Source organism: Rhinolophus hipposideros (genome assembly GCF_964194185.1).
Source record: "Rhinolophus hipposideros genome assembly, chromosome: 7".
In the NCBI taxonomy this organism is placed as follows: Eukaryota; Metazoa; Chordata; class Mammalia; order Chiroptera; family Rhinolophidae; genus Rhinolophus; species Rhinolophus hipposideros.
This window is the reverse complement of record NC_138053.1, coordinates 6683027-6696182: the sequence shown is the minus strand read 5'-3', so window position 1 is coordinate 6696182 and position 13156 is coordinate 6683027. Positions and strand designations below refer to the sequence as shown.

Genomic DNA, 13156 nt, shown 5'->3' with positions numbered 1-13156 from the left:
GCCGTGCGTGAACTCCTGGAGGCCAGGGACCCTCTCCTAGCCGTGCGCGAACTCCTGGAGGCCAGGGACCCTCTCCTAGCCGTGCGCGAGCTCCTGGAGGCCAGGGACCCTCTCCTAGCCGTGCGCGAACTCCTGGAGGCCAGGGACCCTCTCCTAGCCGTGCGCGAACTCCTGGAGGCCAGGGACCCTCTCCTAGCCGTGCGTGAACTCCTGGAGGCCAGGGACCCTCTCCTAGCCGTGCGCGAGCTCCTGGAGGGCAGGGACAGAGCCTCACACAGATCTGCTGCCTCCGCTGTGCCCTTTGCAAAGTAGATGCTGTGTAGGTAGAATGTGCTCAGCATCTGTCGAGTGCATGGGACTTTTCAAACAGCAGCTTTCCTAAGAGTTAGTCCATCTCAGCTTATCTGAAATCAGGAAGCCTCACAACTGAACCTTATCTACACATTTGGTTTATCAGCACAGAGGAGAGAAAGACTGATTCGAAACTGGAGTTCATACACCAAAACAGGTAATATTCTAACTACACTAGAAGTTTCCTTTAGTTGATTTTTACCTTTTGATAAGTACTAAAAGCTGAATTCACAGAATTTAATACATGTCAGAATAAGACAGCCATGGTCTTCCTCAAAGAAAGTACGCTTCTCTTTTAACTGTATGACTCTAGGAACAGAAGTAAGGTTCAGTTACTAAGTTTCATAAATCACCTCTGCGGCAATCTGATCATGAACCATTTCTTCTAATGTTAAGAAATAAATTTCTTTAGCGATTTCATTTTTGTTTGCTATTATCATTTTAAAAATTAAAAATAATCTGAATGCTGTATGCATCAAAAAAATTAATTTCATGAAAAGGGAGGGCCAGAGCTTTCTCCACCAAGTACAGTTTCAAACCACTGAAAATTCCCTAATGCACAGCCTATGCAAACTGCATTGGGGGGGGGTCTCTAAGTATAACACCGCTCCTGCCGTCACAGACTTGTCTTACCACTGGCTAAGACAAGCTACACACATACACATCAATCAAGAACTTTTAGCAGTTTCCTCTGCCACCATCGGTGCCACGAAGGTAGAGAACGTTTCTCACTAACCTCTATGTTCCGCACTAGCAGTGCCTGACACCTACTGAGAGTAAGTGCTTGTTGAGTGGAATGGCTGAATAAATGAATGGACAAACACTATCTGGGGAAGGTAAATGGACATAAAGGATTCCTGATAAAAGAGAACCTGCCAACTTTGCGGGAGCTTCACGGTTGGTAACCTGCCTGTCTGAAGCAGCGCAGGATGGCCCAGGTGGAGATAGGGGAGTCAGATGGCTGAGCACACAGGCTGGGGTTTAGCAGGGCAGACATGAGGCAAGGACAGTGGGACAAGAGAGCTGTGAGAAATGGTGACAGAAAGCTGGACTGTGTCCCACTCTGTATCAGAAAGGGAAGGATGTGAAAGCAGCAAGAAGCTGAGACGCTGAGAGGGGAGGGCTCAAAGCACTGAGGAAACAGAGCTTGCTGGGAGGGAAGGAGGGAGGGAGGGAGGGAGGGAGGGAGGGAGGGAGGGAGGGAGGGAGGGAGGGAGGAAGCTGGAAGGTCAGGGCTCCAGGTCAGAGAGAAAGCTACCCTGGTTTTACAGGTAAGGCATTTCCTGGTAATAACCATGCCAGGTGTGCACACATGATGCCGGCCAAGTGCTCAGACACACAGAAAGTGCAGGAACACATTGGACAGGGGCGGCGACTAGGACACTGTACACAGGATATCAAAATGTCACATATGCCTGCAATGGTGCAAGAGTCAGACAGACTTGGGGTTCCGATCCCAGCTCTTCCACTTGCTGTGTGACTCTGGGCAAACTACCCAACCCCTCTGAGCTCCAGTTTTCTCATCGCTAATGTGAAGCTAGTAATACCTCCGCAAAGAATTATATAAGATTAAACGAAAAAGTTTTATACAGGGCTCGGCCCACAATAGGCAATCAAAAAGTGCCCACTCTCCCGCTGCTAAAGAGCCAAGGTGAGCACCATCTGGATACCAACCCACCCCAAGCTTACCCTCACCTATGATTTTATCTGAAGCATTACAAGCAAGCGCAAAACGCGTCGTTTTGGAGTAGATTTCCATTGTTCTCCTCAAAGCTTGCTGGGCTCCATCAGTCATGCTGAGAAGACAAACAAAAGGGCACAGTTTGTAACTGGGACTCAGGGCCCACTGGACACACATCCCTTCCTAGACCCTGGGACACCTGACCTCTTGACCTAGGATGCCCAGCCTCTCTCCAGGACCCCGTCTGGGTCTCACACAGGCAGTCTGCACATGGGCAGATGGAGGTGCTGCAGTCGGGCTGCCTGGGCTCACCTTGCAGCTCCTTCGTCTGCTAGCTGTGGGACCACAGGCCAATTATCTGAGCCTAAATGTCATCTATCACCTACAAGGAACTAATGATACCGCCTACTGCAGAGGGTTATTATGACAATTAAATGAGGAACTAACAGGTTACATGTTTAGCAGAGTGCCTGGCAGAATGTAAATGCTTACATGTAAGTGCTCAATAAATGTCAGTTGCTATTATTGCTATAAATAATGTTACAATAAAATGGTTAAGATGCACTGATACTATGGAATGTGGCAATTGCAAACTATTTTCAAATAAGATTACAATAACATGGAACACAGCTTTTTATATTAAAAGGAAAAACGGTACAAAAATTTTATATATTATGATCTCAACCATGTATAAAAATGCATAGTGTAGAAAAAGAAGAAATAAAGCAAGATATTAACAATATTTTCTAAAGTTTCTTCAAATAATATGAGTTACTGTTTTATTTAATGTCATTTACAACTTTTCATTTATACGGTAATGGTTGTACGACATTGTGAATGGTACTAAAGGCCACTGAATTATGCACTTTAAAATGGTTAAAAATGGTAAATTTTATGTTATGTGTATTTCACCACAATAAAAAAATATGTATCATTGAAATTACTCGTGTGACTGATGCTGGAACAAACACATTGACTGAGGGTCTCAGACAAATGTTTGTAAGTTAATGACGGCAGCTTTAAGGTGCAGGCCCCTATTCAATGGCTTCTGAAGATGCGAGACGCAAAGGCGGGAGCTTTTACTCCTGGTTTAACAAAGCCCGATGAGAGATTTAGAGAGCAAGGTCAACATGTACTGGCAAAGCACCCTACCTGTCTGCTTCATCCAGAACGATGACCTTGTGTCGCCCTCTGGGAAGGGTGACTTTCTGTTGGGCAAACATTTTGATTTTGTTCCTCACGACATCAATTCCCCTGAAACAATGAGCCAGAATTTAATTGTCATCTTCTGAGATAAATCCAAATTCAATTACCTTCACAGGAACTTCTAACCCTCAGTATATCATGATGGACCCAGTTTTAGTTTTTAAGTTTCCTTTTTGAGCCATTCTAATTATTTGTAAGAATTGAAATTTCATTACTTTTATTCCTTCTTGGAGGTCTTCAGAAGTACAAAGAAAAAATTTACCTACTTTTTAAAACATAATGGAACTCATTTTATCTTGTGATTACCAGATGGGTCCATTGAGTGATGTTATAATTAATCTAAGATATATTTTAAAGTCTTAGACATCTTATTCTTCCAAATCTTGAAACTGCTATTTCATCATTCTGGTAATTATTTCACCACTACTCATCAATTATTCTCAGGTATGCTAAAAATTACTAAAATAATAAGAAAATGAAAGAAAGATGGAATTGCCCAGAAGAGTAATACAACAGTGGGGGAAAATACTATTATCTCATCCTTCATTTTTTTATTGTGTTGCTTGAGGTACTGCATTATCTTTCTAGAAGATATGAAAGAAGTTCAGATACATCATCTTTGTTATTTTTTTAAAGCTTTCATTGACCACAACTAAAAATTCCGAACTTTTCATTTTCCACTCACAATGTCAATGAGGAAGAAACTGACAGAGAAAGATGTTTCATAATTAGACAAATCAGAAAATTACTGCAGAGAGACAAATAGCACGCCAGATTCTAATAATGGTGAAACTGATCACATAATAAGCAACACCTCAGATTATGTTTCCTCAGATGCCAAAATCCTGGATGAATTTTCTCAACCTTAACCAAGGAGTATGTCTCTTCAGCAGCACATATACTAAAACTGGACAACAAAGAGAAGACTAGCATAGTCCCTGGGCAAGAATGACACATAAATTCACAAACTGTTCCGTATTTTAAAAATCAATTAAGTCCCTTAATTGATTTTTAAATTCAATTAAGTCCCTATGTAATGTACAGAATAGGGAATGTAGTCAATAATACTGAATAATCTTGAGTCAGACGGGTACTAGACTTACTCGTATCATGGTGATCACTTAATTAGAAATATAAATGTTGAATAAGTACGTTGTATACCTGAAACTAATATAACATTGTATATTAACTATATTTTAATAAAAAAGAAATTAAAAAAAAGAATCAAGGAGTGAACAATCTATTTTTAAGGACAAAAACTAAACACATTTTCATCCAGTTAACCACTCAACAGGAAGTTTGCAAGTGATCGAAAGCTGAAGGCAGGTGTGTATACAAAGGTGACTACAAGGAAACATGATATGGAAATGGAAAAAAGTCATTGTATTGATTATTCAAATATATATTTATAAATCTAAAAATAAAAATACTTTGCAATCATGAACCATTCCCTCTTCAACAAAATTATGAGCCACCAGTTTTCAAAAATAGTGAGTTTGATAATGCAAATGTGAAAAGAACACGAGGTGATGATGAGCTAGAACCTAATTGTGTCTGACATCTGGGATCGGGATTGACAAAATGGAGAGATTACAGGCTCATCCATGACAGTTGATGAGCAGAGTTAGTTACATTCCAAGGACATTGCCTGTTTCAAGTATACACAGATCTTTAAAACCAGAACAACTAAAGTGCTGAGAGCCTCAACTTCAAGGAATAACCAAAGGCAGACTTAGCAGACATTGAACAGGTCCTCATTTCATAATCCTCTATTATTTCATGTCTAAAAAGTAAACCAGCACCTCACACCCATTAGGATAACTACTAATAACACCAACAAACCAGAAAATAACAAGTGTCAGTGAAGGTGTGGAGAAACTGGAACCCTTGAGCACTGCTGGTGGGAATGTAAAATGGTGTGGCCACTATGGAAAAGTATGGAAGTCCCCCCAAAATTAACAGAATTACCAAATAATCCAGTAATTCTATTTCTAAATATTTACCCCAAAAAACTGAAAGCAGGGTCGTGGAAAGATATTTGTATACCTATGTTCATAGAAGCATTATTCACAATCACAATATCCAAAGATTAAATCAACCCAAGTATCCATCAATGGATGAATGGATAAGCTAAATGTGGTGGTATATATACACAATGGAATATCATTCAGCCTTAAAAGGAATGAAATTCTGACACATGCTACAACATGGATGAAACCTGAGGACATTATGCTAAGCCAGCCACAAAAAGACAAATACTGTATAAAACCATTGATATGAGGCACCTACAAGTCAAGTTCATAGAAACAGAAAGTAGAATGGTGGCTGCCAGGGGTTGGGAAAGGGGGAATGGGGTGTTGTTTAATGGATATAGTTTCAGTTTTGCACGATGAAAAAGATCAGGAGATCAGCTGCACAACAATGTCAATATACATAACACTACTGAACTGTGCACTTAAAAATGAGTAAAATGGTAAATTTTAAGTTATGTGTATTTTACCACAATTTAAAATAGTAGTTTAAATTTCCATTAGAAAAGTAAAGTGAAAAAAAAAAAAAAGAAAAGTAAAGCAGCAAGTCAAGTGCCTATGACATAACCTCAACGAACAAGCAATTCCCACTCTTTCACTGGGAAGGATTAAAGGAAAACACAGAGCTGGCCAGGCAAGCTCCACGTACAACACAGAATGGAAAAAAGGCTGTTTCTGTAACAATTCAAAATGTAAAACACTCATTGCCCTTCAGGCCTAACTCCAGACGGTACCTGTCATTTGAGGCATTGAGTTCCAAAACAGCATCCTTGAGAGCTGGGCCCAGAAGGGCTCGTGCCAAACACAGGATGCTTGTGGTTTTGCCAGTTCCCGGAGGCCCCTAGGAATGAGATCTCCATAAGTGCTTCAAGCCAACAGAATGAACTTAACGTAGCTCCAAATTTACTGTTCACCTGTTTGCACTCGACTCCCCCTTGAACCTTTAACCCCAATACATAGCACACAGCAAATCAATATAGCAATCAACCCATAGGCCTCCTGACCAACTTGTGTGAAACGTTTCCCTTTGCCGAGGGGACTGTAAGGGCTCTGGTAGTAATGGGCCTCCCCGAGGAGGAAGCTCTGTGCACAAGAAAGCACTTCAGAGGGAAGCGAACATGAGCCTCCAAGACGTCCAGCAGGGCCAGGACCCAGTACTTACCGCAATGATAATATTGGGCACATTCCCTTCTCTGGCAAAGACCTGAAAGAAGAAACGTTCATTACAACTGGTTAACCTGAAAACATGAAGAGCCAAGTAGTTCTGGAGGCCTCGCCCACGGTTACCCCTCCGTGGACTGTTAATGCCTCACCCCTGCGGCCCCAACCAAGAACCCGGCGATCACTGAATCCCTCACCCGGCACAGCACCTCCATTTCCCAGGCTTAGTCTTTCTTTCCCCTCTATCTCACGTCCGTTTTCTTCCCTTCAGCCCCACTTCCACTTTCGTAGCCCAGTACCTCTTGCCTGGATCACTTTCAACGGGCCATTAACTGGTCTCCTTGCCTCAAGTCTTGCCCGGCCCCAATCCATTTCCCATACTGTTACCACAACCACTTTCCTAAAATATGCACCTAATTAAAACATTTTTACCAGACTGAACCCCTTGGACGACTCCTTACTGTCCTCATCATGAAGCCAAACTCTTACCCGTGGCTCAGGAGGCCCTGCTCAGCCTGGATCCCGCGGCCTCCCCCGCTGTTTCTCACGCGCTCCACTATGTGTGCCCTGCAGACTCGGTGACCATGGACCAGCAGTGCCCGCACCCCCTGGGAGCTTGCCAGAAACGCACAATCTGGCCTCACTCCACAACTACTGGGCCAGAATCTGCATTTTAACAAGATCCCGGGCAATTCGTATGCACATTAATGTCAGGAAAGCACTGCACTGTATCCAATCAGATGGCATTTTCCTCCCTAAGAACAAGCCTGGAAGTCTCACCTCAGGGCCTCTGCACAGGCTATTGCTGCTGCCTCCTCCCCTCATCCCGAAGTGTGACTAACTCCCACTCATTTAACTTTGGTATCACTCCTTCTCCTTCGGAAGGGACACAGTGTGAGCAGGCTAGCTCCTCTCGGAACGCCCCCTGTGGTCCCCCCACCGCGCCCCGTGCCTCTTCTAGCACAGTGCTTGTCACATGGCCTGCTGACCTCAGCGCTGCCCCCATTAGACTAAAAACCCCACACAGGCAGGGATCAAGTCTATTCTGTTCACCATTGTATCAACAGGTCCTAATCCCACACCGTTATCTGGCCCAGAGAAGATAGTTGAATACTTGTGAAATGAATAAATGTGTAAAATAAACACCTTTTTAGCCATTAAAGTCTAAGCCCCCATTACTACAGAGACTACCTCTGTCATGTATCAGATAGTGGGACTTCTAGATTCCACCTAAATCAACGCTTGCTAAACATCTCTGCCTGCCATGTCACTTAGTCCCTCTAGGCAGGGGCTGGCAAACTAAGGTGGAAGGGGTGTGAAGGGAGTGGGGGTCATCCAACCTGAGGCCAGCCCCCTAGCTAAGAATGGTTTTCACAGATTTAAAGGAGTTTGAAAAAATAAAGAATATCTGACCAAGACTTTACATGGTTTGCAAAAAGCCTAAAGTATCTATTAATCGGCCTTTACAGAGTTTGCCACCCTTGCTCCTGAAGAATACAAAACAAGTCTGATAAGCCATCTCCAATAAGCCAGCCTTTCAAACATCTGAAGTCCCACCACTCACAGTTGTCTCCAAACTCAATGCCTCCCACTCCCTCCATTCTGGATCGGTGGCTCAGCCCCGCACACTCACTATATATCTGTCTTTCTCCAAGTGCCTCTGCTTATCAAAGCCACAATAACCGACATAAGTTCACCTATAAAAAAAAATCACTCACCTCCAGCCTGCTCACGGTGTCTTCATTCCCGACAATTTCATTCAATTTTACTGGTCTATATTTTTCTACCCTGTTTTTAAGAAAACACATAAAGATGTTGACATGGCTATTTTTACACTACCCAAAAGAAAGCACCGAACGACAGCGATCCTGAGAGCTTTGCTAGATGACATACATTCAATAAAAATATACCAAAATGGCTGCAGGTTTTAAATTGAAGGAGGTGCCCAAGAGCCATTTGAGAAGTGCATGAGAGTTACACCCCAAAAGCATCAAACCTGCCACAGCATAGAAACACCTGTTGTTGCTGGAGAAGGGCCAGCGCAGGCCATCTGGACCAATGTGACACTGTGTGGCAATTCAGTCTGCCCGTCACAATAGAGGTCCAGTACACGTGGCACTGACACCATTTGATCTGTCAGACATGGGTGCAACCGAAGGTTCTTCTCATCCCTTACCTGCCAGTTTCTGCGGACTTGTGCCAGGTACACAGCAGGGCTGGCTAGACAGAAACCACAGACCTACTACCCTGGCACCCTCTTGGGCCATGTGGTGTGGACAGGCTAGTGGCCTAGTCAGATCAATACTTCTTTCAGAGGAATAAGCAAGCTACGCTATGAGAGAAAATGACTTTCTTTAGCTCTGAGAATATAAGTGGAAGTAGATTTGCAATGACTTGACCTTCAAGACTTCCTCTGCCCTTTGCAAAACTCCCTGATTTACCCTCAGCTTGCTCCCTCTGCAGGTGCTAGTTCTGCTCCAGAAGAGGCTGCATACAAAGAAGCCTGTTTGTCACATACTGTGGGAAAGTGACAGCTCTCCTCCAAGACCAGCAGATGGAGCATGCTCGTTCCTACTCATTTATTCTTCATACTCAGCCCCTTCCAGATGCCAAGCACTGTGAAAGGAGTTAGAGATCCCAAAGGGAGGAAAGCAGAAGGTACAGAGATGAGCAAGACGTGGTTCTTGCTCGAAAGGGCTTTCCCACTGGTAGAGCTGGAGCTTAGCGAGTCCTACTACAGTGCTAACCTGGTTATCGAAACCAAAGGCTGTGGAACCCCAGAGGAGGGAATGTCAGGAGCTTAACTTTGAGCTGAACTTTTAACGCGATGTTCCTCCTTCAGGGCCTTCATAGCTGCTCCATCTCCCTGCAAGTTTTCTCCACATAGTTCAGGTCTTTGCTCAAATATCATCTCATCAAAGGCCTTCCCTGAATACCACAGCTATTTACTCCATAGCAGCTGGCACCATCAAATATACTATATACACAGGAGGCCAAAAACAATGCATTCACATTTGAAGAAAGGAAAAAAACTGTATTACAATTACACTGATGGTAACACTTTGAGCAGCTCTTGTAATTGCAGAAGTCATACATGATTTGTATTCATCTTTTGTTATCAGCATATATTGAGTATTATGATTTTCATAGCTTTTTCCTTTCTTAAACTGTGTATACTTTTTTTTTTGGCATCCTCTGTATGTCTACTTGTTTATTTTTTACTTTGTCTTTCTCTATCAAATGTAAGCTCCACGACAGCAGTTTGTTTTGTGTACTGAATCACCCTCCCAGTGCTGGGCATGGAAAATGCAAGCCATGTGTGTAATTTTAAACTTTCTGGTAGCAACGTTAAAAAAGGTAAAAAGAAAACAGATGACGTAAATTTTACTAACACAATTTACTGAACCTAATATATTAAAAATATTATTCCCAACATGTAATCAACATAAAAATTACTGAGTTTTTCTTAACACTAAGTCCTGGACATGCAGGAGCATTTTGTACACTTAGAGCCCGTCTCAAGTCGGACGAGTCTCACTTCCAGGGCTCAATGGACTCGTGTGGCCTGGGGCTGGGGGCCCCGCCGCGCGGCTGCGGGTATTCCAACAAGCTCCACCGCGCCCGGCTTAGGCATCTGCTCTCGTCAAGAAGAGGGTGGGCGGGAGGTAGGGGGATGCGCAGAGGACAGCGAGCGACCGTCACCACGCACAGAGGACAGCGAGCGACCGTCACCGCGCGCAGAGGACAGCGGGCGACCGTCACCGCGCCCAGAGGACAGCGGGCGACCGTCACCGCGCCCAGAGGACAGCGAGCGACCGTCACCGCGCGCAGAGGACAGCGAGCGACCGTCACCGCGCGCAGAGGACAGCGGGCGACCGTCACCGCGCGCAGAGGACAGCGGGCGACCGTCACCGCGCCCAGAGGACAGCGGGCGGCCGTCACCGCGCGCAGAGGACAGCGGGCGGCCGTCACCGCGCGCAGAGGACAGCGGGCGACCGTCACCGCGCGCAGAGGACAGCGGGCGACCGTCACCGCGCGCAGAGGACAGCGGGCGACCGTCACCGCGCCCAGAGGACAGCGGGCGGCCGTCACCGCGCGCAGAGGACAGCGGGCGGCCGTCACCCCGCAGAGGACAGCGGGCGACCGTCACCGCGCGCAGAGGACAGCGGGCGACCGTCACCGCGCGCAGAGGACAGCGGGCGACCGTCACCGCGCGCAGAGGACAGCGGGCGGCCGTCACCGCGCACGAGGGCGAAGCTCGCCCGCACCACACCTGTGCCAGGTAATTTCGCAAGTCCCCCCCAGCTGCCCAGGATGCTTCTAAAGCCACGCGGCACAGAAGGACGCGCGGCCTCCCGCACTCCGGTAGCCCCGGGGCGGCGTCCGACGCTTCCCGCCGAGTGACAGCGAGTCGCCGCCGGCGCCCAGTGGATGGTCACGACCGGCACTGCACTCTCGACCCCGGGCGGGCTCAGCGACCCACGTGCCTCGCCCCCACCACATGATAACGTCCTGGACGCCCCCTGGAGCCCCTGCTCCGCTCGGGCGCCCGCCCCAACGAGCGCCCGCCCCAGGGTTCCCCCGGGAAACGCCGGCCGCTCGCCCACCCACGCGCCCAGAACACCGATCGTTTAGGGCCCGGACCCTCACCACGGCAGCTCGTAGTGGCCGGCGCTGCCGGGGACCCTGGTGGGGGCGGGGGCAGGGGCAGGGGCAGGGCCCCGAGCCCCGGACTCGCCCGCGCCGCCGACGCTTTCCTGCACCTCCATCCTCGCGCCGCTCTTCCCGCCGCCCGCGGCCCCGCCGCATGACGCCATCACGCAAGTCCCGCCCTAGAGACGCGAGGGACGCCGGGCGCGAGCGGAGCCTGGTGCCCGCCCCCTTCCGCGCCTGCGCAGAGAGCACCAGCCCGGCGGGTTCCCCCGTTGCTAGTGGCCACGGTTGCTATGGGAGACCTGGCGTCCGGCCTGGGCGAGAGAGGAAAGCGAGACCCGACCGCATCGCCTTCCTAGAAGGGAGGTCGCTCGAGAAAGGGACATTCGGTGGTTTTCGTTTTTGTGTGACTTGCAGGGAGGCCTCCGCGCGGGCCGTGGAGCCGCTGCGCCGCGGGGGCAGCGCGCAGGCGGCTGGCGGGGTAGGAGCGTGCTGCGGGTGCAGGGAGGAGCGGTGGCCTGTGCGCGTTCCACCCAAATGCAGGACCCAGCGGCGTACACGGACTAGGACCGACGTCCCACGGTGCTGGGTGGCGGAAACCCGACATCTGGAACCTGCCGGGGCCCAGTTTTCCGACTGCTCAGAATGTTCCGATGCAATAGCAGCTCCCATTGAGTGGGCTCCTGCGCCCTGGAACTTGATGTTTATCATCAGGGAACTCTAACAATGCTGCCACATGTGAATTACTCCCATTTTGCAGAGGACACAATTGTCCCTCTATAAAATGTGACTCATTTTCATTTCAGAGAAATAGGTACTTCAGATTCAAAAGTGTTTTCAGCATTCTTTTGGGCTGGTTTCCTACCCATTGAACTAATATTTTCTCCCATAGCCCAAATGTCATAATAATAATACGACGTGGATATTCATAGTATTCTCATTTTACAGATGAAGAAACAGGCTTGAGAATCATTAAGCCATTTGTCCAATGTCATTTAGGTTGCAAGTGGTGGAGCCAGGGTTCATTCCCCACAATGCTGCCGAAGCAATGCGAATAAGATTGTATTTTATTGCACTTACCACATTGCATTACAGTTTTGGGGTAAAAACTGGCTTTAATGCCTGAATTCAAGGCAAGGATTGGGACCTATTCATCTCTAGCCTCATTGCTTAGCACAAGGCCCGGTGCGCTGTAAATGTTCAATTGCAGGGTCTTTAATCAACAGTGAGGATCCACGTTTCCTGAACAGTTTGGGCGAGCTGTGAGGAACTGGGGTGCTTTCACAAGAGGACTGATCAAAGCCCCATGACTGTTTTCCTTCCATCAGCGATTAAAATCTGTATATTGTTAAGATAAACTGCCAAATCTGTAATTTTTATGAGTTTATTTGAGCCAAACTGGGGACAATTGCTGAGAAGCAAAATCTCAATGGAGAATTTGAGAAAATGCTCCAGAGAATGGCATTTTTGCAGCTTATTTTATACATTAGAATCAAAGGAGGAAGGTTATATGAAACTTATTGGTGGTCCATTTAAAGGGGCGGGAAAAGCAAAGCAGGGAAATCTCTGGGATTGGATCAAAAGGCAAAATAGAGAAACATACTTCTTTATATCGGGGTACAGGCTAGTTAATAAGGCTAGTTAATAATTAACGTTTAGAGCAACATAGAGATGGCAACAAGATAACAATGAGGGCCTCTGTGGTCTCTGTGGTGCCAGCAGCTGTGCCTTGAGGGGTCTGGAAAAGAAGATTATGCTGACATTTCAAAGGTATGTTATCTTAGATGCAAAAAGACAACAGACAGGCTCACTTGAGGTAAAGAGTGACCTTTGTCAAGGAAGCTACAGGCCTAGGACGTGACTACCCACCATGGCCTGCTTTCAGTTAGAAATTTTTATGTTCAAACCATCCTGTGTGGTTAACTTTCGGTCTCAGTTTGTAAGGCCCACCATGAGGGCCTCTCCTGAACTTGTTAGGTTTAGTATGTGACCCCTTTTTCGTCCTCAATACATAACAGATGGAAGACCTTGTGTTCTACCTGATTGATTAGTCATTCAAATAAATATGGGCTCC

General features: G+C 46.8%; 1 protein-coding gene across 3 annotated transcripts in view; it reads right to left on the bottom strand.

Annotated features, from left to right (window-relative positions):
- RFC2 (replication factor C subunit 2) overlaps positions 1 to 13156 on the bottom strand; it is a 23062-nt gene extending 9906 nt beyond the window's left edge. For 2 of the 3 annotated variants that reach the window (XM_081054025.1, XM_081054024.1), the window contains exons 1-6: positions 11080 to 13156; positions 8148 to 8217; positions 6431 to 6472; positions 6003 to 6109; positions 3185 to 3286; positions 2047 to 2147 (exon numbers count right to left, since the gene is read on the bottom strand). In XM_081054025.1, coding sequence (XP_080910151.1) covers positions 2047 to 2147; positions 3185 to 3286; positions 6003 to 6109; positions 6431 to 6472; positions 8148 to 8217; positions 11080 to 11246 — 589 coding nt within the window. In that variant the 5' untranslated portion in view covers positions 11247 to 13156. Of the gene's footprint in view, positions 1 to 2046; positions 2148 to 3184; positions 3287 to 6002; positions 6110 to 6430; positions 6473 to 8147; positions 8218 to 10702; positions 10926 to 11079 lie in introns of those variants that run through there. The other variant, XM_081054026.1, reaches the window with a different exon arrangement.